This window comes from Anomalospiza imberbis, chromosome 20 (genome assembly GCF_031753505.1).
Source record: "Anomalospiza imberbis isolate Cuckoo-Finch-1a 21T00152 chromosome 20, ASM3175350v1, whole genome shotgun sequence".
NCBI lineage: Eukaryota > Metazoa > Chordata > Aves > Passeriformes > Viduidae > Anomalospiza > Anomalospiza imberbis.
Window position 1 is genome coordinate 9,524,679 of NC_089700.1, and position 22,996 is coordinate 9,547,674.

The 22,996-nt window shown below is 50.7% G+C and overlaps 3 protein-coding genes and 1 long non-coding RNA gene across 7 annotated transcripts; 3 read left to right on the plus strand and 1 right to left on the minus strand.

The window, feature by feature from the left end:
• The first annotated feature begins 397 nt into the window (after positions 1–397).
• ZNHIT3 (zinc finger HIT-type containing 3) lies at positions 398–1,872 on the plus strand. The gene is made up of 4 exons (XM_068210698.1): positions 398–492; positions 1,136–1,167; positions 1,237–1,383; positions 1,499–1,872. Exons 1-4 carry the CDS (start codon positions 413–415, stop codon positions 1,690–1,692), a joined length of 453 nt encoding a protein of 150 aa, XP_068066799.1. The 5' UTR covers positions 398–412; the 3' UTR covers positions 1,693–1,872.
• A 66-nt stretch (positions 1,873–1,938) lies between these two features.
• Positions 1,939–21,026, minus strand: MYO19 (myosin XIX). 4 transcript variants are annotated; one of them, XM_068210689.1, is made up of 25 exons: positions 20,891–21,026; positions 18,840–18,929; positions 17,093–17,237; positions 16,644–16,792; positions 16,297–16,410; positions 15,407–15,539; positions 15,121–15,190; positions 14,655–14,757; positions 14,344–14,440; positions 13,806–13,882; positions 13,353–13,443; positions 11,878–12,049; positions 11,607–11,680; positions 11,393–11,514; positions 9,644–9,757; positions 9,099–9,275; positions 8,100–8,246; positions 7,773–7,880; positions 7,165–7,235; positions 6,704–6,813; positions 4,794–4,957; positions 4,075–4,204; positions 3,833–3,918; positions 3,251–3,535; positions 1,939–2,837 (listed from the first exon to the last, which is right to left on the minus strand). In XM_068210689.1, exons 2-25 carry the CDS (start codon positions 18,849–18,851, stop codon positions 2,709–2,711), a joined length of 2,880 nt encoding a protein of 959 aa, XP_068066790.1. In that variant the 5' UTR covers positions 18,852–18,929; positions 20,891–21,026; the 3' UTR covers positions 1,939–2,708. The 4 variants fall into 4 exon arrangements, 3 of the variants coding, with proteins under 3 accessions (XP_068066790.1, XP_068066789.1, XP_068066791.1); XM_068210688.1 differs by lacking the exon at positions 20,891–21,026 and adding an exon at positions 19,953–20,027; XR_011005496.1 differs by lacking the exons at positions 1,939–2,837; positions 3,251–3,535; positions 4,794–4,957; positions 20,891–21,026 and adding an exon at positions 19,953–20,026.
• Positions 13,109–14,956, plus strand: LOC137485910 (uncharacterized). The gene is made up of 2 exons (XR_011005497.1): positions 13,109–14,458; positions 14,718–14,956. It is a non-coding gene; the product is annotated as an uncharacterized lncRNA (long non-coding RNA).
• Positions 21,027–21,284: 258 nt separating the features above from the next.
• On the plus strand, positions 21,285–22,815 carry PIGW (phosphatidylinositol glycan anchor biosynthesis class W). Its single transcript, XM_068210697.1, has one exon. It carries the CDS (start codon positions 21,285–21,287, stop codon positions 22,803–22,805), a length of 1,521 nt encoding a protein of 506 aa, XP_068066798.1. The 3' UTR covers positions 22,806–22,815.
• The last annotated feature ends 181 nt before the right edge of the window (positions 22,816–22,996 follow it).

Consider the following 22,996-nt stretch of genomic DNA (forward strand, 5'->3'; position numbering starts at 1 on the left):
CCACAGAGTGAAGATGTTCTCACATTCATCACACACAGTCCCACAACTGGAGATTTCAGGGACTTCTTTCCAGTGTCTCTGCTTTGTTGTTATTTCCTCAACTTTATATTTAACTCTCCATATTTCTCTGTTAAATCTCCAGCTATTTATATATTTTATATATGCCCATATCTATAGCTCTACCCCGATCTCGATATATACTTCTCTCCCTCCACTCCTCCTTCTTTCCCCACGCACAGCGCTCTCTCTCCATGTCCGTATATCTCTAATTTATCTATTTATGGAAATATTCTCTAAAACAGCGCCGGGAAACGCCCAGCCCGGGCCTGCGCTCGGCGGTGGATTGAACGCGCCTGGCTGGCGGCGCTCGATTGGCAGCCCTGGCCGGCAGAGCGGAAGCGGCGGCGCGGCCATGCGGGCCCCGGGGCCGTGCGCGGAGTGCGGGGCGGGGGCCGCGGCCCGGTACCGCTGTCCGCGCTGCGGCAGCGCTTAGTGAGCGAGGGGCGGGCCGGGGCAGCGGGGGCACGGCCGGTGCCGCTGTCCGCGCTGCGGCAGCGCTTAGTGAGCGAGGGGCGGACCGGGGGCAGCGGGGGCACGGCCGGTACCGCTGTCCGCGCTGCGGCAGCGCTTAGTGAGCGAGGGGCGGGCCGGGGGGAGCGGGGGCACGGCCGGTACCGCTGTCCGCGCTGCGGCAGCGCTTAGTGAGCGAGGGGCGGGCCGGGGGAGCGGGGGCCGCGGCCCGGTACCGCTGTCCGCGCTGCGGCAGCGCTTAGTGAGCGAGGGGCGGGCCGGGGGAGCGGGGGCACGGCCGGTACCGCTGTCCGCGCTGCGGCAGCGCTCAGTGAGCGAGGGGCGGACCGGGCCGGTGCCGCTGATCGCGGCAGCGCTCAGTGAGCGAAGGGCGGACCGGGCCGGTACCGCTGACCGCGGCAGCGCTCAGTGAGCGAGGGGCGGGCCGGGCCGGTACCGCTGACCGCGGCAGCGCTCAGTGAGCGAAGGGCGGACCGGGCCGGTACCGCTGACCGCGGCAGCGCTCAGTGAGCGAGCGGCGGGCCGGGGGCAGCGGGGGCACGGCCGGTGCCGCGGGAGCGGGGCGGGCGGTGCGGGCCCGTCTCTCACGCCGTTCTCCCCGCAGCTGCTCCGTGCCGTGCTGCCGGACCCACCGCGGTGAGTGCGGGCCGGGAGGGGCCGGGGCCGGGCCGGGAGGGGCCGGGGCTAACGCCGCTCTGTCCGCAGAGCGCTGCGCGCCCGATGCCCGGCGGGAGCGGGAGCGGGAGGCGGCCGGGCAGGGCTCTCCCCCGGCCCCCGCCGGGGCCCCGCAGGACATCCCGAGCGAGGAGGAGGAGCAGGACCGCGTCCCGCCGCAGAGACTCCGGCTGCTGGGTGACTCGGGGCGGGCGGCGGGGAACCCCGCGCGGAGCTGCGCTTGCCCCGCAGCGCTGGCAGGCAGCGCGGCCCCGGGAGGCACGGCTGTAACTCGGCGCTTTCCCTGCTCCAGGAGAGTCCGAGGAGCTGCGGGAGCTGCTGCGGAACCCGCACCTGCGGCAGCTGCTGCTCGCCCTGGAGCGGGCTCGGGACAAAAGCTCCCTCCTGAGGCAGCTGATGCGGGAGCCGCTGTTCGTGGAGTTCGCCGACTGCTGCCTGGGCATTGTGGAGCCTCCCGAGGAGAAGGAGAACGTGCTCCCCGAGTGAGCTGCTGTGGGAATGGGGCTTTTTTAATTTGTCCTCGAGGGTTTGGTTTCGGGAGGTTTGCCAGCAGCCAGAGCTGTGAGTCTCGGCCGCTCTGCCCGGGGATGTCAGTGCCGATTCCAGTCTGGAGCTGACACTCGGGGCCAGGGCTGTGCTGGGACACGTTTTTACATCCTGGGGCTTGGACTTGGTCCTCTGTGGAATTCTTTCTGTTGGCACAGAAATCCTGGCAGCCACAGGAAATGTTGTTTCACAGTGACAATATTAAATATATTTACATTTCTTTTAATCCACAGGTACTGTGAAGTGTTTTTGTTCACTAAAGGTTGTTGGGAAGGGTCAGACACTTTGACAAGGCATCGAGCAGTTTATTTTAAATGACATACACAGAGCAGCTGAACATTTTGAAGATCCACAAGCAGCAAAGGGAGGGTTCAGAGCAGCCCTGGTGAGCCCTGGGCAGGGTGGTGCTGTCTGGGGAGCTCTGCAGACACCTGGCAGCTGTGAGAGCTCATAAATTTTGGTTCTGTAGATAAAAGCAAGAGCCCAGCCTTGCTTTTCCCTGAGACATCTGCCCCTAGGGCTGCAGCTGGCTGCTCCTGCCCCCCTGGGGACACTCGTGGTCGGTCAGGACGGCTGCAGCTCTGAGAAGCCAGCAGGAATCAGAAGATTTATTTGCATTATTTGCTCGCTCTGGCTGGTGCAGGCAGTGCCAGCAGCGTTCAGTTCAAGTGTTCATTGCTTCAAGCCCCTGATCTGTTGGGATTGATTTGTTCCCGTAGTGTTGGTATTTCCTGTAAGGTGGGGGGAGCAGGAGCTGCCCCCACACACAGAGAATGTAATTTCATGGTATTAAAATGTCGTTATAACGTGTTTTATGAGGTGTGTCCCATTCCCTCACCGTGTAGGTACAGGGCAGCGCTGTGGAAGCTCTGAGGTAGCAGCACAAGTGGACGTTGAGTGATTTGGAAGCAGCAGCTTGCAGGGAGCCCTCCTGGAGGCCAAGGGCAGGGGCAGAGCTATGTGGGCAGGAGTTCCTGTCTGTCCAGCAGGATCTGGTTGAGTCCCGTGATGGAGAACGCCTCCGTGTGGGGGCTGACGTTGGCAAAGTGCAGGGGGGACCTCCTGCAGTGGAACTTGACAGAGCCCTGCAGGGACAAGAGGGGGACAGTGTTCAGCCAGGTGTGCAGCTGACTTTGTTACTCGCATTTAGTTCTGGAGTGCGTGAAGCACTGGTGGATGAGGAGAGAGGAACTCCTCCAGAGGAGTCCCCACACATGGATTTAGGAGAAATGGTCACTACAGATACTGTGAACTGGACTGAGATCAGCTCAGACTCTGGAGGCTGGAGTGCTCAGCACTGCACCTGGCACAGTTTTTGTGTTTGCATCAAATTCTGTGTGCAGGAACTGCCACAGCTGCTGCAAACACAAGAATGTTCCGCCCCCCCGGACCCGAGGGTGATTTTTAGGTGCAGTTTCTGAGGGAGGGCAGTGCCAGCCAGTGGGAAATGCTATCCCAGGCTGTTGCCAAGCTGCAGACAGGAGGGAGGGGTGGGTACCTGTGGGAGGGCTCTGATGGAGGCGATGCCACAGCCCAGCTGTCCCCTGGGGCTCTCCTGCAGCCCCCTGAGGCAGCCCAGCAGCGCCAGCGCCCGCCGCGGGCCCGTGGCACTGCCAGGGGCAGCAGCCAGCACCAGGCCCAGGGGCCAGAGCTGCACAGCTGCCTGCAGGGGCCACGCTGTGTCCAGGGAACAGGGAGCTTTGGCCAGGGCAGCTCCAGGGGCTGGGAACTCCTCTCCTTCCCCCTCGTCCAGCTCCGCTGCTGCCAGCGCGGCCGCTGTTGCCTGGGAAAGACACAACAACAGTATTGTCAAATGTCCTGGGCACAACTTGGGACTGCAAAACTGAGTCTGTCAAAGAGGGAGGCTGGAAGGACAGCACACCCCAATTTCCATGCAGGTAAGGAATGAGTTTGTTCTGCAGATGAGCCAGAAGCAGCTGTACAGGACTGGCATCTGCTCTTCAGCTGGAGAAGGGTTTTCTGGAGCACTGGGTTTGTAGTTCTCAGAGTTATTACTCTTTCTCAGACCCTATGAAGCCTCAGGCTCCTTTTCAGTGCTGTCCTGTCCCCCCATACTCACCTTCCACCTCCTCCAGCCCCGCTGGATGACACAGGCAGCCCTGCGCAGCCTCTGGAAGCGACTCTTGGCCAGCCAGGAACGAACAGCTGAGGGTTGAATGAGAGAAACCTGAGTGCAGAGAACCTCAGCAGCTCTTGCACGCTCTGGGAGAGATGGCACTCAGCCACTCGTGCCACTGTAATCCCCCAGAGTGACTGGAAATGTCCCTTGCCCTGTTACTCCATCCCCACCCCACAGGTCACCTGCTTGGATGAGAGTTGCAGAGCGTTTCTCCTTTGCTGTCTTCTTCTCTTTGAATCTTCTCCAGCAGCACTGGATGCAAAATGCCTTCTCATTTAACACCTCTGCTCTCCTGGCTTCCAGGAGCTCCAGCTGCAGTGGGGAACAGGAGCCTGGATTAGGGATGGACTTGTGCTCACAACTCTTCCCTCTTTTAGAGCCTCTTGGTGTTTGCCAGGGGACCACAGCCTCATTCCAGTGTCCCATGACTGCTGGATTAGGCTTGGGAAGTGACAGCACTTCATTGGTGCCTTTCAGGTAACATGGAAATGAAAATGGAAGTTCTTGGGGGAGGAAAGTGGAGCCTCCCAAAGTCCCAGCAGCAGGACCCAGCTCCACTGAAGGGGCTGCTTCTAGGGCTGCATCCTGCAAGCTTGGCAGAAGTGCCTGTGACTCCTTCCTCTCTTTCCCAAGGCCTGTTGGAGCAGCCAGATCTGTCATGTGGAGCTAAGGAAAGCTGCCATCTTTACTGGAATTCTGACACAAGTGCAGCTCCTTGTCCAACATTACACAAAGTGCTTTGCAGAGCTGGATTCTGATGGGTGCTTGATTGAGTTTAATAACTGGATGGAAAATGCCCAGTTCTGGTCACACTGGCTTGGCAGGAGTTTTGCCTCTGTCTGTGCCAGAATGGCCCTGAGGCAGGAGCACTCAGAGGCATCAGCCAAGGAACAGCACTTACCAGGGAATTGGCCAGGAACACTTTGGTTTTGCCACAGTAGACCGAGGGGACTCCTGCTCCATTCCCTGCTTCCTGAGCAGGGGTTTGTCCCCCAACAGCATCCTGAAGGATCTCCAGAACAGCAGCACATGGTGCTTTGTCATCACCCGCCACTGGAGTCTCACCTGGAAGCGAAACACTGAGGAGAAGGCACCACAAAATCTGGAAAAGGGGGCCAGGGCATTGTCTTTGCACTGAGATTTCTTGGCCATTTAGAGGGGAAACAGCTGTAGCAAGAGGGGAGGAGGAGATGGCTGAGAGCACTTGATCTTGCTGTGTTTAAGGCTAAAATGTGACGGCACAGATTCCACCAGGTGCCAGCAAGCAGAAAACCAGTGTGGGGTGTTTTAACTGGGCTGTGGCTGGGTGCTGCCCTCTCATCTGTTATCACCTCTGTTCTCCACAGGTAAAATTGTCATCTGGGGTAGATCTAGACTGAAACAGGGAGGGCTCAGGTGTTCTCCCATCCCACATGGAAGCACGAGAAAGCAGCAGCAATGCCATTAAGAGCAGACTGAGCAGCTAAGAAAATCACATTAAACACTCAAAACTCAAAGCTGTGGGAGCAAAGAACAGAAGGCAGGGAATTGTAGCCTTAATGTACCGAAAAGTACAGGAAGGGGAAACAAATTCCACACAATTGTACAGCTCTCAGAGGACACTGGGAGCAGCTATGGGGTCCTGTACTGAGCAGGAATTTATGGCAGCAATTACAGGTTATTAAAGCCATTTCTGGGACACAGTGCACAATTTTTACATCACAAACAGGTCAGCCAGATGAATCTCTTTGGAAATAGAGACAGACTTAATTCAGACCTGGAACAAGAGATTGTTGAAGGAGTTCCTGCATGCACAGGGCTGGATGCATCATTCCATCCTGGATACTGTTTGCTTTTCTGCTATAAATATTTCTAAGGAGATGAGAGCATTTTAAGGTCCTGAAAACAAATAGAAGCAATTCTTGCCTACAGGAAGACATCTGGTGGCTCTGATGGTGTTCATGGGGCTGGGCTGATAAGGGAACCAAAGCTTATCCTCGTGTTTGGGCAATTGTTTTGCTTTGTTTACAGCTTATTACCCCCTCAAGATAAAAAGGACTAAAAAGCCATCACAAAGAGGCTTTGCAGTTAATGGGTTTGCAATTGAGGGGGAAAGATCCAGTGTGTAAGTAATTTTCCAGCCTGCACTTCCTTACTTCACCCCATTTCCACAGGGTGAACAGATTTCCACCAATTTTACTCATCTGAACAAGCTGGTCCTGCTTCCCACAGCTGCCGCTTATTGAACTGACCCACTGGGTGAAGAGGGGATTCATTTGGGGCACAGAAAGGGGCTGCAGTAACCTTCAGTATTAAATGTAACCACCTGATGAGCTCCTCCTTTAGGAGTTCATAGCAAAGGCATTACCTGTGGGCTGGATTGTGTTTGTTAAAGTCCATCCTCACTCTTGCTTAGAAAAAGAGAAGTTTGCAAAAGGTGGAAGAAGCAGCAGAGTCCAGGTAAGCTGGAAGGTCAGTGATTCAGCAAGGAAACAAGGGTGGGGGGAAAGAAAGGAAGGAGAAGGAAGATAAAGCAAAGGGTAAGTGGTTTTCAAGCTTACTGAAGAATCAACTCTAAATCAAATTATATTGGGTGAGGGGAACCCCAGCCACCACCATAACTGTGATTGTTCCACCCAGGAGGAACACACAAAACCAGCAGTGAGGGGTAAGGTTTTAAGTGTAAAGCAAATTAGAAACACAGGCTGGTGGTGGGTTAAAGAAGTATTTTGAGAATAGTGGTGAATACAGTAATTACCTGATCTGTGTGATACCAAATGGGTGCAGTGACAGTTTTACTTGATGGCAGGGGGATTACCTGAAGAAACTTACCTTTTTTCTCAGCAGGATGAGAGCTGCTTTTGTCCCACACTCTTTTTTTACTGGGGCCCCAGGATTTTCTCAGTAGTTCATAGCGCTCAGTGAAACTTTGGAAAGGGATCCTGGGAGACAAATGTGCAGTGGATTCCAGTCAATACCCGTTACTGTAAATAACTGATCATTTTTGCTGTAAATAACTCATCCTCTGAAGGGGGAAAATTCCAGAATGGCTTTGTGGATCCAGTGCAGGGGATGCAAACAGACTGATGTCTAAATGGTCAAACAGGCCAGAAAGTACAGAACTTGTGAAGAAATTAAAATTTCCCAGTAACAGTAGCAAAGCCAGGGCAGGAATTGTGCTTGGATATGCTGATGGTGCAAAATATTTGGGTTTCCTGCTTATAAGCTCTTCTGAATAACTACATGCCACTAATTGCTATAGAAATGGATTCTGCTGAAGAAGCTGGACTTACCTGACTGGGAAACCTGCTGCACTGATGGTGATGGCTTCCACTATTCCACAGGCCTGGAGCTGGCTGAGAACCTGAGGCACAAATTGAGATTGGTTTAGCAAAGCTGACTTTTGTGGAAGCTGCTCCTGGTGTGCCCTGTGCTGGGCATCCACAGCCAGCAGGCTGTGAAAAGCCAGCGTTGGTATTTCCAGGCTCAGTGTTGGTATGTCCATGCTCAGCAGATTCCACGGGTGTTTAAAGCCTGATTGCCCATCAGATGAGGTTCTCTAGTTACAGCTTTAGCATCTGCTGCTCTGCTCCCAAAGCTTCTCAGCTTCCTGGACTGCAGGAGTGAGCAGAGTTTTGTTTTGAAGGTATTTGTGTGCCCAGGGCTGCTCAGATCACCTCCACCTGTCTGAAGGGCTGCACCCCAAATCACCCCAGCAACAAGCAAGGTGCAGCTGGAAGAGCTGCTGTGCTTAGGAGCTGTTTTGGACAAGCACCTCAGTGACTCTGAAAGGGTGCTTATCTCACAGGAGAAAGAGCTGTTTCAAAATGTGCTGTGGAAAGAGCTTTGCAAGTGACTCAAGATCCTGAGAAACCCAGTGGAAAGGCTTTGGAAGAGTTACCTCTTCTCTCCTGAAAGTCATGGCCTTGCAGTCAGCGTTGGGCTTGATGCAGCGGATGTAGTGGGGTGTGGTTGTGCTCAAAATCTCCATCAGATGTTCCAGGGAGCTCTGCAGGAACAAACACAGGGCTCATCAGGGCTCCTCCTCCTCAGGGATCTCCCATCCAGCCCAGGAAGCTGCTCTTGGTAAGGATGGCTTTACAGACTCAGTGTTAGAGCACTTCTGCAGGACAGCTTGAGCAAAAAATCTACTCTGTGGATGCATTTCATCAAATTGTTGATGATAAATCCAGAAAATTTCCAAAATTACAGCAGAAATAGGATGTACCTTGAACTTGGACACCACTGTAACAACAGCTGCTCTGTTCTGGGTTTTGGTGTTATTTTGGTTCTTTTCTGTCACAGGAAATAATTTTTGAAGCAAAGGGTCCTTTGAGTTCTGCAAAACGTGGACCAGCTCTGGTGGAACAGCATCCTGCAAACAGACATGACCTGTCAGTATCTGGACCTGGCAGGCACTTGCAGCTCTGAAAATAACTAAGAATTCCACACAGAGAGGTAGAACAGTATTTCTGATGCCAAATTTGATGTGACCACAGCTGCAGTTTCAAATCTGAGGATGTGCGTTCATTCACAGTCAGATTTAGGAATAGAAAACAATATTTGGCTGAACATTCAGCAAGTCCAGTCAAATGTACAACTGCTCCCATCACTGCTCTTGTTACACAGCCTAAGTGAGCTCCAGCTCTCAGGACTGGTTTAATCCCTGAAGGACAGACTGCAGCAGACATTAGAAATATTCCTTTGAATTAAGAGATGGCGTTTTATTGCTAAATAAATAACAGCACTTGCCATAATTATAATTGCTGGGGATGTCAGAGCTGAGAAGGGACCCTGCTCTCTGCAGACTATTTCACATTTCAGTTATTTCCTGATGGCCAAAATTTGAGTACTTTGAGCACTTTCAGCAGTTAAGCCCATGCTCTTGTTTCTCATAAATGTATCTGATTTTTTTTTTTTTGGGAATCAAGTGCTGTATTTGTAGTTATAAAAATGCCCTGATGCCATTAACAATTCTGCATCCCCCAAGGATGGAAGAAGCTCCGATTTGGTGATGGTTCAAGGTGTAACAAAGCATCTGCTCATGCAGTGGTGGTTCAGAGAATCACACCAAGGACATCACCCAGTTTTACATGGCCTGAAGGATTTATTTGCAGCAAGTTATATCCAGTACCCAGCACTGAATATATCTGTTTGACTTAAATCACTTTAGGTCTGTAAGATACTTTTTAAGATTTTTTAAACAGCTCTTTCTGCAAGCACCTACCTTATTTTTCTCCACCATTGCTGCCAGCTGGTAGCAGACTTTGCCAGCATAATGTGAAATGATAAAGTTGGGCTTCTTACTAAACTTATCTCGACTTAAACACTGATTACTGGACAAGGCTTTCTCAATCCTGGTCTGGAACAGGTCAGTGTTGGAGGCTCTGTTCAGACGACACTCCTGCAAAGGACACACAATTGCAGCATCTCTTACTTGTCCCAAAGAACTGACTCTAAAAGCTACAACGTTTAAAATTCAAATCGTAGCAATTTTACCTTTAGAGCTGCTTTGAGTATGCAAGGCCTGAAATATTGGGAAGGAAGAGGAGGGGAAAGAAGTAATTGAGGCTTCATGTTTGAATCAGAACATCCAGGACCAGAGGGAAAAAGACAACTCAGAGCAGGAGGAAGCAGTGGCATGATTTTGTGAAGCTGAAGCCCTGCAGAAATTTTATAGCTGACAGGTTTTCTATTAGTTTACTGTTTGTGTTTTCTGTGGTGGCATGGGACAAAGGCAGGAAACCGGGCCCAAGAAATGATCACACTTACCTCATTCAGCAAGGAAAAAATGCTGAGAGGATTTCCCTCTATCAGGTCAAGGCAGTTCTGGTTATCCTGGTAGTTTATGAATGACCACTGCAGGCCTTCAGCTGCATATTCTTCCTGAAGGAAGAGGGAAGGGGTTATTCTGCAGCAGAGGGCACCAGAGCTCAGGACTCTGTGCCTTGGGCAGCTCATCCAGGTCCTGCTTGAGGAGTTAATCCCAGCTCAGCTCCAGATCAACACCAAACTTGAGAAATAAAACAACCCACGTGAGGATATTGTATCCCAGGTAGCTTTTGGGTGTGGATCAGAACCTGCTGGAACAATTTATCAGAGGATTTGGGAACCCCATGGATTTATCAGCGTGTGCTGCAAGGCTGCTTTAGAGAGCAAACAAAGGCCACAGTCACACAAAGCCTCTCCTGGCTGTGCTGAGATTTTCCCTGAAGGACAAGGAACAAGCAGAACTCCTTCCTTGGACTGGGACACTGCCCCAGCCCAACCTTTGTGTGCCAGGCTTTACTGACTGAGCTCCATTTGAAGCAAAGCCTGATCGGAAAGGAAGTGCAGGCAGATACTGGTTGGAATAATTGGTACAATATTTATGCTGAATTACAGGACAGACTGTCAGCAGTGTTTAACAAGCACAAGCTCTGGGCAGTTATTTGAAAAGCCTCCTGCCAAAAGCTTGCTCAGCACAGCCACTAATGGCATTTAAGTGGTTTGGGGGACAGCCAGATCCAGAGGTAAGAGGGCAGGCAGTGAGTGGGAGGGGTGCTATAAACAGAGGTCACGGAGCCATTTCAAGCAAAGCAATTGTGTGCTTGAACTTGCTTTCCATCTTCCCTGACCATTAACCCCTGGCATGCTGACCAGGGCAGGCAGGGAAAGCAGCCTGGCAATAGCAAAGCACAAATGGCAGTCAAAGAAATACTTAACTCCTGAATAAATTGACAAAACCCTGCTGTGAGGCAGGAGGTGCCAGCACGCTGCTGCCATAAAGAAAAGAATTTCCCTGATTCCAGTTAATGGCAAAGAGCATTTTGGTAATGGATCTGCAGTGGGGAGGGGCAGAGCAGCAGCCCTGGCAGGGACTCTGCACCTTGCAGGGCACTCAGATGAGAGCTGGAATTAGCAGTGTGTGACCAGTGAGGGACTGCACGGTGGAAAAAAAACCTTCTCTGCTGTGAAACAACAGCATTTGTGTCCCTCCTTGTTCAAGGATAAAAGCTGGAGCACACTGGGGCTTGTTTTAAAGGCACCAGCATGGCTAGGGTTCAGGGAGCTGTGCCCCTGTGGCAGGAGGCCTCCACAGGTCCTACGAGCTCAGGTGTGGGTGACAGGTTCTGGTGGGCTCTGCCTTCACACCAAGCTCAGCCGAGAAACTTCGCTCTTTAGGGACTTTATGCTTCATGGCTGTAAGCAGAAACTTCCAAGAGAATCTCAATTCAGGCTGCACTTACCCCAAGAATTTAGCCTCAAGTGTTCAGCTCTTTGAGGAAAAGCAAACAGTCTGACAGGCAGAGATCCAGTGGGGCTGGGAACAGATTTCCAGTCCCCAAGGGACAAAGCTGTGTCATTCCAACTGCGCCACACTCCCCTCTTTACAAAACCACTGCTCCCTCCCACTGCCTTCTGTGGCATTACTGACTGAAGGTTCCACCTGACCATGGGCACAGCAATGCAATTAAAGTGACAAAAAGATGCTGGTTTAAATCAGATGTGGAAGATTTGATCCTCAGTTTGGGGTATTACCTGCTGTGCCTTCAGGTAGTGAGCTACAAAGTGCTGCTGCAGTTTCTCATTGGCATAATTAATGCAGAGCTGCTCCAAGTTGTTTTCAGGGAAGGCTTCAAACCCATAAACATCCAACAAACCTGGAAGAATGTGGGAGGACAGGGAGCTTTAGTTTAGGAGCAGCTTGGAGGGCTGCTGGCCCCTGAGTTAAACCAGGGTGGGATATCCATACCTATGAAGCTGGTCCACACTGAGGGATCTGTGTAGATGTTTTCATTTATGACCAAAACCAGCCACTCAAACAACCTGCAGACAGCAACAATGGGATTAGCTGGAAGCTGCTAGCTTGCAATAATCAGAATTGTTTCTTTTACTGCTGTTTCCATCAGTGTCACTTGGAAGGAAGAGGAATTTCTGACGTGCTGCCATGAAACAGCAGCAAGTAAATCCCTCTGGCCTCCCCATTCCCCTCCCAAAAGTCACCTGGATTAGCCCATCCTTACCTGGCATAGATGATTTTGGCCAGGCAGTCCCTCCTGGTCTCACACTCAGCTCTGGAGCACGGCTTCTTGAACACTTGCTGCTGTTTTCCAGCAGTGATTGTTCGAATCCTTAAAGATTCCAAGAGTTCCTCAATGGGAATCTGGAGCAGATCCCCCGTGGTCTTCACAAACTCTTGTTCAGGAGAACAAACAGTGCAAGGTTACCTGGTGTGTTCATACCTCTGAAGGTAAGGAAGGTCTAGAGATTGTGTAGGAAAAATGCCACTTCCATTAGCTCCCCAAAAAAATGTGGATTTTGGATCTTCCTACCCAAACTTGGGACTAAGTTTTCCAAAACCAGACTCTTAATTTGGATGCAAAGTACCCCTTCAATTCTGGGTCCTCTCTTTAAAATGAAGGAATACCAGGAAAAGCTGTTTTTCTCTCTAGGTGTGTCTTTGTTACTTTTTCACCTTTTTTGAGCGGGGACTTCAAAATCCAGACAGGCAAATCAAAAAGTCATGACCAGGAAAAAAGCAGGGATTTGGGGATAGAAAGGAAGTGCAGAAGAATGAGTATTTGCTGACAAAGCATTTAAGAACTTTCTCAGCTGAGCTGTAGTCAAAATTATTTTAATATTAAGTAGTTTGAATTCAGAGGACATGAAATTTTAGCAGGAGCCTTCACTATGCAGGGCAGTTTTAGCTCTGAAGGAAATCCAGATCCACAAGCCTCCTATAGGCATGCAGAACAACCTCTGTTTCTGCTGCAATTTAACAGATTTGTTGTCACTGCCTTTTGGTCTTTATCATGAAAACTTCCAAGCTTTCATGTGAAAAGCCCTGCTCTCCCTCCGGGTCAGATTTCTGCCAGCCCTGTGATGGCAGAGTAAGATTACAGACAAGAGCCACAGTTCTGCCAATAATCCTCCTGAAATCACTGGGTAATGCTGCAGTTGCCCTGACCTGTCAGGAAGGATATTATCTCTCAGGGCAGGGGAGCAGTAGGTTTTTGTTTGTGCACAAAAACACACCTAAATTTTGGGTTGCTCACGGCCTTGATTACCTCCTATCAGCAGGAGAGTTATTGTTCGAATTCTTTTCTTTAATAAGGAATTCTTTCTGAATTAAATGAAGAAATTAAATTAATTTCAATTAAACAAATTCGATTTAATAATTTAAAATGCAATAAATCCAATACCATTTAAATGAATTTATTAATTTTCAAAATTGTTATTAATAACGTAATTAGACTTATTAGTGGTTAAAAGGAATTAATGAAAAGTAATAATAGTTAAAATTACTCAAGTGAAAATCTGGTAGATTTAATAAATTTTAAGAAGTGTTAATAATGAAATAAATATAATAAGTAAATCTAAATTAACTAACTAAATAAAGGAAAAAATTCTCTCTATTCTTTCTTTTCTCTAACCCCTCCCCTTGGCCATCTGCACTGAACTAACAAGGCTCTGGAGCATGGCATGGTTGTTGCCTCACCTTTGGTTTTGTCTTCCAGCTCACAAGGCTGGGATTCATCCACTGGAGTAGAGAATTGAACGTTCCCAAGGTGCAGAAGGCCTGATAACACCTGGAATGCAATCAGGGAGTTTTTCAGGACAGCTCCCCCCAAGGCAGGCTCTCCTGAGCCTTCCTTTAGCCTGGAACAGGCCAGCTCCTGCTCATCCCTGCACAAAAGGCAGCCAACAGATCCCAAACTTGTGAGTGTTTCCCTAATGCTGCAGTTCCTGAAGGCAAACTGAAATTCAGAGGTGCAGACTTTTGGCTCAGATCTAACCTTCAGCTGTGCAGCCTGATGTGGAGCTGAGGGCCCTCCAGAGAGGAGCAGCAGCTCTGCACAGTGACAGGGATTTATCCCAGCAGCAATCCCGCCCTGGGAACACCTTCCCAACATCCTCAGCAGCCTCGTGCTGTCCCTGCTGCGTGGCTGACCTTGAAAATGTTGCTCTGCGTGGCACGGCCGATGCCCAGGTGGAACATTGCCCCTCTGGTCACCTCGAAGCAGTCCTCTGAAAAGCCAAACAGTGCTCTTGAAAAAGCCAAGCACACAAACAGGGGCCAGCAGAACATCTCAGCACATCCAGTCCAGCTGGAATGGTCAGTGGAGAGCGGGGAAGAACAGGGATGCTGTTTGGGTAAATCCCACACACAGGCTGGAGGACCAACCCACTGTTTTTTTCTGACAGGTGAAGCACATGCAAAGACAAAAACAGTTTCTAAACAAAGCCACAAAGATGCAAATTTGCCAGGCCAGAACCAGCTGTTTTAAGCCGGGTGACTGATTCTAAGCTTTAAGACTTACTAGTGCCAAGTGAAACTTAGAAAGAATCCAATTAATGCAGGTGGCTTTGCAAAACATCTGCTGTTGGCTGACCAGGGGATGGAACAGGATGTATTTTTGCCTGCCTCCCTTTAAAGTTCCAGCCATTATTAATGGATTGATTAATTAGTTAGTGAAGCTAATCTTTACCATCTAAGTTTCTTTCTGAATTTGGCAGCCAGCGGTACTCAGCCCCTTCTGGAAGGTTCCACTCCAGCCTCTCCTCTGCAGTAGCACCTTTTGTGATCTGGAGACAGAAAACAAGGTAAAAATTGAATTCTGCCTTTGGTGTTTACACAGCTCCCAGACAGTGAAGAATAACATACTGGGAGGATGATTTAATTTGGAAGCCTGGCAGACAGGGAAACTGGTAATTATTAAAAGTTGCAACTGTGCTAAATCTGGTGATTCCATTCCTGCTGTGTGTCAGAAATGCTCAGCAGAATTAATTGAAAGCAAACCTGATAAAAAATATGGAAGTTTCTTTCATTGGGGGCCTGATAGGCAACTCTTGTTTTCTCCAGAAGGAAAGTCTGGATGGAAGCACCAGTCAGATGATGGAATCTGGAGAGGGAAAAAGAGCAAAGATTTCAACAAAACCTCTTCACTGAATCCAAGAGGGGTTGTGTTGTTCTGAGACCAACTGACTGTGAATGTTTTGCAGTTCACCTTCAGTTTTGTTCATATTTTACTCAGAGTTCTTAACTACATCTCTATTTTTCCATTGCTGTGTCTTAGAGATCAGGGTAAGAGCTTGCAGAAATAGGAAAAAAAAAAGGAAAATAATAACAGTTTAAGCTGCCAGCAAACCAAAATACGCTCTAAAAATATGCTATGGCAGATTTCAGAAATAAGCTTTAAAAGAACAAGATAATAAAGGTTTAAAGGAACAAGACAACAGGTAAGGTTTTACACAGTAATTCTTACCTGTCCAGCTGGAGCTGGATGTATTTCCCAAACCTGCTGCTGTTGTTATTCCGCAGGGTGCAGGCATTCCCTGTGAAATTGCCAGTGGCAGACACAGAACAGTCAGAGTGGTGCCACTCTGCCATGCAGCACATACAGGTATTTAGGGTGCTCTGTAAATAGCTCCAGTATTTGAAGAGCTTGTTTTTAAGGAGAGGACCAAGAGATAGCTTAGACTCCTGTGGGAACAAAGGAAATTCCCACAGTGGCCATTCCTTTACTTTGTTGCTAAAAAAGCCACATTTACCAAATGCTTCCATAACAGGGTTGGAATCCAGCACTCTCTTCTCTATCCTTTCCACAGTTTCGTTGCCTTTTGGGGAGATAACTGAGGCAGCAACAGAGGCATAGAACTTCATGAGGCAGCGGGAGGTCCAGGTCTGCAAAAGAGAGATCTGCCAGTAGCTCTTTGTTTTTAACACGTTATCACTTATGTCAGTGGAGCAGAGCTGCCTTCTGGAAACACAGTGTGCAGGTGAGGGGAGGCTAAAGAGAGGAACTGTGTCAGGTTCAGAGCTCTGCTTCAGTGGAAACTCTGTGCCACAGACACACATTTCAGTGCTGCTGCAGTGGGGGTGCTCTGCTGAATGGCACTTCCATCGAGGTGTCACCATCTGGAAGCTCAGCCAGAATTAACAGCTACTGCCTTGGGATGGAATGAATGTGAATGGATTTTGAGTCATTACCATTCAGCAAAGCACCTTGTTCTTGGGCTTTAAAATACCCTCCTCAGCATGGTCCTGAGCAGGGATGGACCATCACAGGAGGGCCAGGGCAGGAGCTGAATCCACTGCTCTAAGTCTTTACAGAGGGTTTGGTGAGACTCACAGAGCTCCCTGACAGACCAGGCTGAGGCATTAACTCAGGTGCAATTCCTGCTGAATGATTCAAACCCAGCCCTCCAGAAATGACAGATGTCACCTGAAGAGCTGCTATATTAAGCAGAGTGTGTTTAACTGCAGCAATCACTTAATGCTTCACACACATTTCAAGAGAGTCGTGCTGGGCAGATTGGCTACGTGCTGTGTCAGAGGGGTTTTTAATTCATCTTTGCTCATTCACTGCACTACGCTGCACTACAAATCACAGGCAGAGCTCAAAACTTGAGAGCAATGTCATAGAAAAACATTTCCTTACCTTCCCAGCACCACTTTCTCCACTCACAATGATGGACTGGTTCACAGGGTCCATCTGCTTTTGGACATTCCTGTAGGTTTGCTCAGCCACTGCAAAGATGTGAGGTTTTAAATCCTGGCAGTGAAAGAGAATATTTATATTTAAGAGTACAGTAACCACACAGTTCAACAGCAATGGATAGCAAGGGTCATCTCACATTCACCTGAAAACAGCACTGCTCTTTTAACAGAACTAATGTTACACTAGAAATGGGGTTTATCCTGTGGGAGCATTTTGCTCAGATGAATTTGGAGCAGTTGGACACCTGGGCTCTGCAGAAGGACAGTGATCTCAAACACAAGGGTTACCTGAGGACAAAGTGCGACGTGGTACTCCCTCATGAGCTCAGGTGAGTAGAGGCAGGAGAAAGGCTGGAAAGGATTTAAAGCCACCAGGCTGCAGCCAGCATTTGTATAGAACAGGTTGACTCTGTATCTTGCTTGAAGACATTTCAGAACTGAAAAGCAACACCTTCTGTCAGCATCTTTTGCAAAGTGTGTTTGACTCTTGCTGTGCCTGTTGGTAACAAGAGTCTCAGGTGTGCTCCTATCAGGTTCAATAGAGAACAAGGTGATCAAGACAGTGATGTAGGTGTAACATACATAATTATACATATAATTAATAGTCATATAATTGATATCATATACATAACTCCTGTGTCCATGGTGTTAATGCAGTGAGAGCAGGCATGCAGTGGCCACGTGTCAGTGGCCAGCAAGGCAAGGGATTCCTCAGCAGACAGTCCCTGGCTGCTCACCTGTCCTGGTTGTCACTGGATTCACCTTCGTGAGGTCGTCAAAAAGATGCAGTTTCTCTTCATCACCGAGGAAGGCTCTAACTTCTTCTTCAAATGATTCACTGAGGTCATTCTGGATGAGAGAATCTTCCCTTTGGCCATTTTCCTGGAGGGGATGTCAGATCAGCACCAGTGAAAGGTGAAGAGCTAGACTTTCACCTCCTCCCCTGCTCTAGCTCTTCTGCTGCTTCCATGTCACTGAATTTCAGTCTCAGCAGGAGCCAGACCTCAGGATGTGAGAGCTACTCCTCCTCCCAGCTGGCCCCTCCTGCTCTGATGTTAGAAAAGGGTTCTGGCTGGGAGCAAAGGCACTCAGAGAACGTGGCCTTGGGCTCACACTGCAGCTCTGCACACACACACACCCCTTGCTCTTGCAACTGGCTCATTTCTAAGCCTCTGCCTGTCATGCATTCAATCCAAGCAGTGCCCTGGGCTCAGGGAAGCAGAAAGGGCTGGCTGCAGGTACAGCTGGAAGCCCCTGCAGGCCAAAACAAATGCAGCTTTCCTAGCAGGGACTCTCATTTTCAGGGTGAAAGCTGCAGAGGGCACACATCACAGCCAGGGCACAGGAACAGTGCTGGGGGAAGAGCTGCCCTGCCTTAGCTGAAGTTTTGTCCCCTTTGAATCACTTAAAATATTCAAATCTCAGCCTCTGGGCTCCCATGTCCTTGACAACATTATTTGGAAGGACACACTTGTTGTATGTAATGGAAAACCTGGCAGAAGAGAGATTCCAGGACCTGTTTGCCATTTCTGGGGAAAGGAGAGGCTAGAAGAGGAAAATTAGGAATGGAAAAGGTGCCAGTCCTGATTTCTGCACTCTGTACACTCCTCTTCTGAGCTCCTTCTCTTTGACAGAAAGTTCTCCAAACTATCCCTGCTCACCTGTACCAACCAATGAACAGCTACACCTCGTTTGTACAGAAAATGCTAAATTTAGTTAGCAGCATTCCCACTATGTGAGGTGAGCCCACTAATATAGGGGAAATGCACTGCAAACCCCACTCATCATGTTTCTAAAAAGAAATTAAAAAAAGCTACAATAGTGTACACATTTAGGAGCATTTTCATCTTTTGCAGACGGCATAAATACTTCATTTCCAGTGACACAGAATTTTACACAGTAAGGGGGGAAAAAAAAGCTTAGCAACGCAGTAAAGCACTGCCATCCAAGTGATTTCTGTTATTCTCCTCTGAAAGAGCACTAAGCAGCTTGCTGCTGTCAGAGAACAGACACCACAATTAGGAAACACTCCGTGGACCTGAGGAGTTCCTGCCCATTCCCCTTTCTGTGTTCCACCAGGCAAGTCAAACCCACTGTGAGACTGCAAGGCCTGAGGAAGGGCCTGGTTCTGCTGCCCTGCTCAGCATCGCTTCAGCTGAGAGGATGACTGCTCAGCCAAAAGTAAAAGAATGTTTGACAATAAATCCCAACTCTCTGTCCACTCATCTTCCTGAACAAACGCCCTCAGGATGTGCTTGCTGCCTGCATGAACACCTGCCCTGTTAGAGCCCAGGGCACAACACAAATCACTGTCTGGTGTCTCTAACCCAGCTCAAACCCACAGTAAATAGGTCCAGTCAATTCATGAAGCAGGGTGAATATTCTTTAGTAGTTACCTAATCTTGACTGCATGGAAATAAGCCAAGAATTCTCTCCTGGCAGTAACATTTAATTAGCACACACAATTCCTGCTTTTCTTTTTACCTGCTTTGGCATCTTGTCCAGGCCTGTGGACGGGAACACTGGAGAGGGCCTTTACTTTAGGGTACTTCATCCAAATCACACTGGAGAATGCTTGAATAAAGAAAATAAAAAGGCATTACGATAAAAATAACTCAGGGCATGTCATTCTCCAGAGCATGCCACAAGCAAATCCCAAAGACTTCAGGCAGAATTAGTGATCCCAGTGGAGCCCAGATAACACTGGAGCTGGAAATCCCACCCAGAGTGATTGCCATGTGCTGCTGCCCCTGCAAAAAAAGGCTTTTTTGGAGGGAATCGTGTATCTTCCCTTTCATCAGGAATAAAATGCTTTGTTTCTCTTTAATAAAGCAAGTTTTATTGGTAAGAAACTGCAACTACTTGTAAAATTCCTCCTGTTTGGAGAAACAGGGCAGAACTGAGGGTCTGACAGTCCCAGAGAAGCCAGAGCTTTGGGAAGGGGAGTGACTCAGAGAAGTCTGTGTTGTCCCCTTCCAGTTTCCTCTGAAAATCTCTGGGAGGCAACCCAAGGTGAGTCATTTGAATTTCTGTGATAAACGCTGAGGTTCCAGTCACACCGCCAGGAAGAATTCTGTCCTTCCTGCAGCTGAAGCTGCCATTACTTCCATTCATTTTCTATTCTAATTCTATTATATCCTATTCTAATTTTGTTCTATTATACTCTAATTGTTTTTATTATATTCTAACCCCATTCTATTCCGTTCCTATTCAGTTTCTCTTCTTATTCCATTGTTATTCCTATTCCATCCCTAATTTCCTTCCTAACCCGGCATGAAAACACCACTTGGACTCAGTTCGGAGTCCCGGGCGCGCTCCCACCCCCAAACCCCGCTCCGATCCATCCCGCTCTCCCGACAGAGCCTTTTGTGCCGGTGCCCGCAGATCCCGGGGGACACGAGGGACACGCCGGGGACACGAGGGACACGCCGGGGACACGAGGGACACGCCGGGGACACAGGCGGGCCGTGGCAGCTCCCGGGCGGGACCGCAGGGTCGCGGTGTCCCCTCAGGGCCGCGCGGTGCCGGGGCTGAGGCGGGCCGGGCCCGGCGGCGGTGCCGGGCAGGACGGGAGGGCAGGGCCGGCTCGGGACTTACCGCGGGCGGCAGCGGGGCCGGAGCGGGGCCGGGGCCGGCAGCGGAGCGGGGCGGGCGGGGGCCGGGGAGGCGGAACCGGGGCGGGGCTCGGGCGCTGCGGAAACGGCGAAAGTGCGGGCGGGGAACGCGGCCCGGCTCTACCGGGCCCGGCTTCACCCCGGGCCGGCTCTACCGGGTCCGGCCTTACCCCAGCCCCGCTTCACCCCGGGCCGGCTTCACCCCAGCCCCGCTTTACCGGGCCGGCTTCACCCCGGCCCCGCTTTACCGGGCCCGGCTTCACCCCGGGCCGGCTCTACCGGGTCCGGCCTTACCCCAGCCCCGCTTCACCCCGGGCCGGCTTCACCCCAGCCCCGCTTTACCGGGCCGGCTTCACCCCGGCCCCGCTTTACCGGGCCCGGCTTCACCCCGGGCCGGCTCTACCGGGTCCGGCCTTACCCCAGCCCCGCTTCACCCCAGCCCGGCGTTACCCCAGCCCCGCTTCACCCCGGGCCGGCTTCACCCCAGCCCCGCTTTACCGGGCCGGCTTCACCCCGGGCCGGCTCTACCGGGCCCGGCTTTACCGGGCCCGGCTTCACCCCGGGCCGGCTTCACCCCAGCCCGGCTTCACCCCGGGCCCGGCTTCACCCCGGGCCGGCTTCACCCCGGGCCGGGCTTTACCCCCGGCCCCGCTTTACCGGGTCTGGCTTTAACCCGGCCCTGCTTCACCCCAGCCCGGTTTCACCGCAGCCCGGCTTCTCCCGGGGCCGTGAGGGCGGGGCAGGCGGCCGCGGGCCCCGCCGCTCTGTGCCCTCGGCGCCGTCCGTCCCCCCGCTCCCGGTAAGCTCCCGCTCCGCCCCGCGGCTGAGCAGAACCCCTGATTAATTCACGCTTTTTCCATCCCGCGGGGTTCTGCTGCCGTAAAAAGGCTCCTGGGGGCTGCAGCTGCTGGTTGTACTCACCGGGCAGCTCAGAGTTCTGTAGGGCCACGTTTTTACATATCTGTGCCATTTGGGCCATAGAGGATATGGCAAAGTGTGTTCTACAGAGCAGTAAGATTATTCACCTTGTGAATATTCAGTGGAGTAGTTGATGTTTAGAGATCTCCCTCAAAAACGTACAGAGCATCTTGTTGGAACACAGCAGGATGAAAAGTGCTGGAGCTTCCTCAAGCCTGTGCCTGTCCTTGGCTTCCAGCTCCAGTGCTGCTCTGTGTTCTCTAAATTGAAAAGTAATTCAGTAACTTCTGAAATCAATGTTGGTTTCCTGAACTGATTCATTTTTAAGGAGTTCGGAGACCCCTTCTACAAAGCTACCTCAAGTTCACGTTTTGTGTTTTCAGAGGAAGGAAGAAGAATGTCCCAGAAACAGCTGAAAGAAGCTTTTATCAGCAACCTGAACGGAACGAGTTTGCTGGAAATTTCCGCAGGTTTGTCCCTGCCTCCGCTGTGCCTGCTCTGCAGAGGGCTCCTCCTGATCCTGTACTACCTGCGCCATGGAAAACCCGTAAGCTCGAGGAAGTACAGCCTGCTGCTAGACTTCTTGGTGCTGGTGTCTCCTCTCCTGATCTCCTGCACTGTCTTGTCTCCAATCATCTTTTTCATACCAGTTATCCTCGCTGCCTTCTGTGCCGGAATATTTTCCAAAATATACAGCCAGAGAAAACGGGAAGCCAGAGTGCCCTTTGGGCAAATTGTAAAAGAATTCCAGAAGGCATGCTTGGAGCCCGAGTGCATTCCAGCAATAACTGTGTTCCGTGTTTATGTCAACGTGCTGACATCCATCAGCATTTTGGCCGTGGATTTCCCGCAGTATCCCCGGCGATATGCCAAGGCCGAGACCTACGGCACTGGAGCCATGGATTTGGGGGTGGGAGCCTTCATCTTTGGAAACGCTCTCGTTTGCCCTGAGGTTCGGCAGAAGGCTCACACGACACAGCCCAGATTCTCCAGCCTGGCCAGGCAGGTGTTTTCCGTGTGGCCGCTGATTTCCCTCGGCGTTGGGCGGCTGCTGAGCGTTAAATCCATCGAGTACCACGAGCACGCCTCAGAGTACGGGGTGCACTGGAACTTCTTCTTTACCTTGGCGCTGGTGAGACTTGCAGCATCTCTGCTTTTAGCCATATTCCCCAAACATAAGGCTTGGCTGGTGGCTCTAGCTGTGGCCGTGCTTTACCAGCTCCTCCTCAGCACTACCTCTCTGAAGACGTTCATCCTGCACGGGAGCGACGGCAGGGGCTCCCGGCTCGGCTTCCTCGATGCCAACCGGGAAGGGCTGCTCTCCCTCTTTGGCTACCTGGCCATCTACCTGGCGAGCGTGCAGGTGGGGCTGTGGCTGCTGCAGCGCAGGAGCACGGTGAGGGGCTGGCTGGAAGCCCTCGGTGGGCTGGCACTGGCCGTGCTGGTGCTGTCGGTGTTGCTGCAGCTGTGCCAGGCGTGCACGGAGCCCGTGTCCCGCCGCCTGGCCAACCTGCCCTTCTGCACCTGGGTGCTCGCCCACTGCCTGCTGCTGCTGGGCTTTTTTGTGCTCACTGACCTCACCTTGGTGTTCACAAAGCTGCTGGTCAAGGGGTCCAGCGTGCCCTGCTGCTGGGAGGTTGTGCAGGCCCCTGATTCCGGGAAAAAGCACGGAATGGAGGCCGTGCTGGTGGGAAGGCAGGACAAGCTGTCACAGCTATGCCTCATTAGTGCTATTAACAAAAATCAATTACTGTTTTTCTTGCTAGCGAATGTTATGACTGGTGCTGTGAACATCCTGATAGACACAATCCACAGCAAGGCTGCCTTTACATTATGCATACTGCACTTGTACATGTTTTTGAACTGTTTAATTATGTATATATTGCATGCCAGAAATATAGTATTAAAGTTTTGGTGATTCCACTTTGGCTGAGTGGACTAGCTGGACTTTGTTTGCTGTAGTTGAATGATGGTATTTAATGGAAAATTCGTATTTTACCAGGATGTGTTGCAATAATGTATAATTTAGCAGAGCTTTTTATAACTTAGTGTTGATTACTCTTTAATGGTTAATTTTACCAAATTATATGATGTTCTTACCTGTTGGGA

Coding starts and splice junctions, on each gene's coding strand:
- ZNHIT3 (XM_068210698.1), top strand. CDS start 413: ATGCGGGCCCCGGGGCCGTGCGCGGAGTGCGGGGCGGGGGCCGCGGCC. Junction 493..1,135: donor CCGCGCTGCGGCAGCGCTTA/GTGAGCGAGGGG, acceptor TTCTCCCCGCAG/CTGCTCCGTGCCGTGCTGCC. Junction 1,384..1,498: donor GCAGAGACTCCGGCTGCTGG/GTGACTCGGGGC, acceptor TCCCTGCTCCAG/GAGAGTCCGAGGAGCTGCGG.
- MYO19 (XM_068210689.1), bottom strand. Junction 15,191..15,406: donor CCCTGTTATGGAAGCATTTG/GTAAATGTGGCT, acceptor GCAATTTCACAG/GGAATGCCTGCACCCTGCGG. Junction 4,958..6,703: donor TCATCCTGCTGAGAAAAAAG/GTAAGTTTCTTC, acceptor TTTCGCTTCCAG/GTGAGACTCCAGTGGCGGGT.
- PIGW (XM_068210697.1), top strand. CDS start 21,285: ATGTCCCAGAAACAGCTGAAAGAAGCTTTTATCAGCAACCTGAACGGA.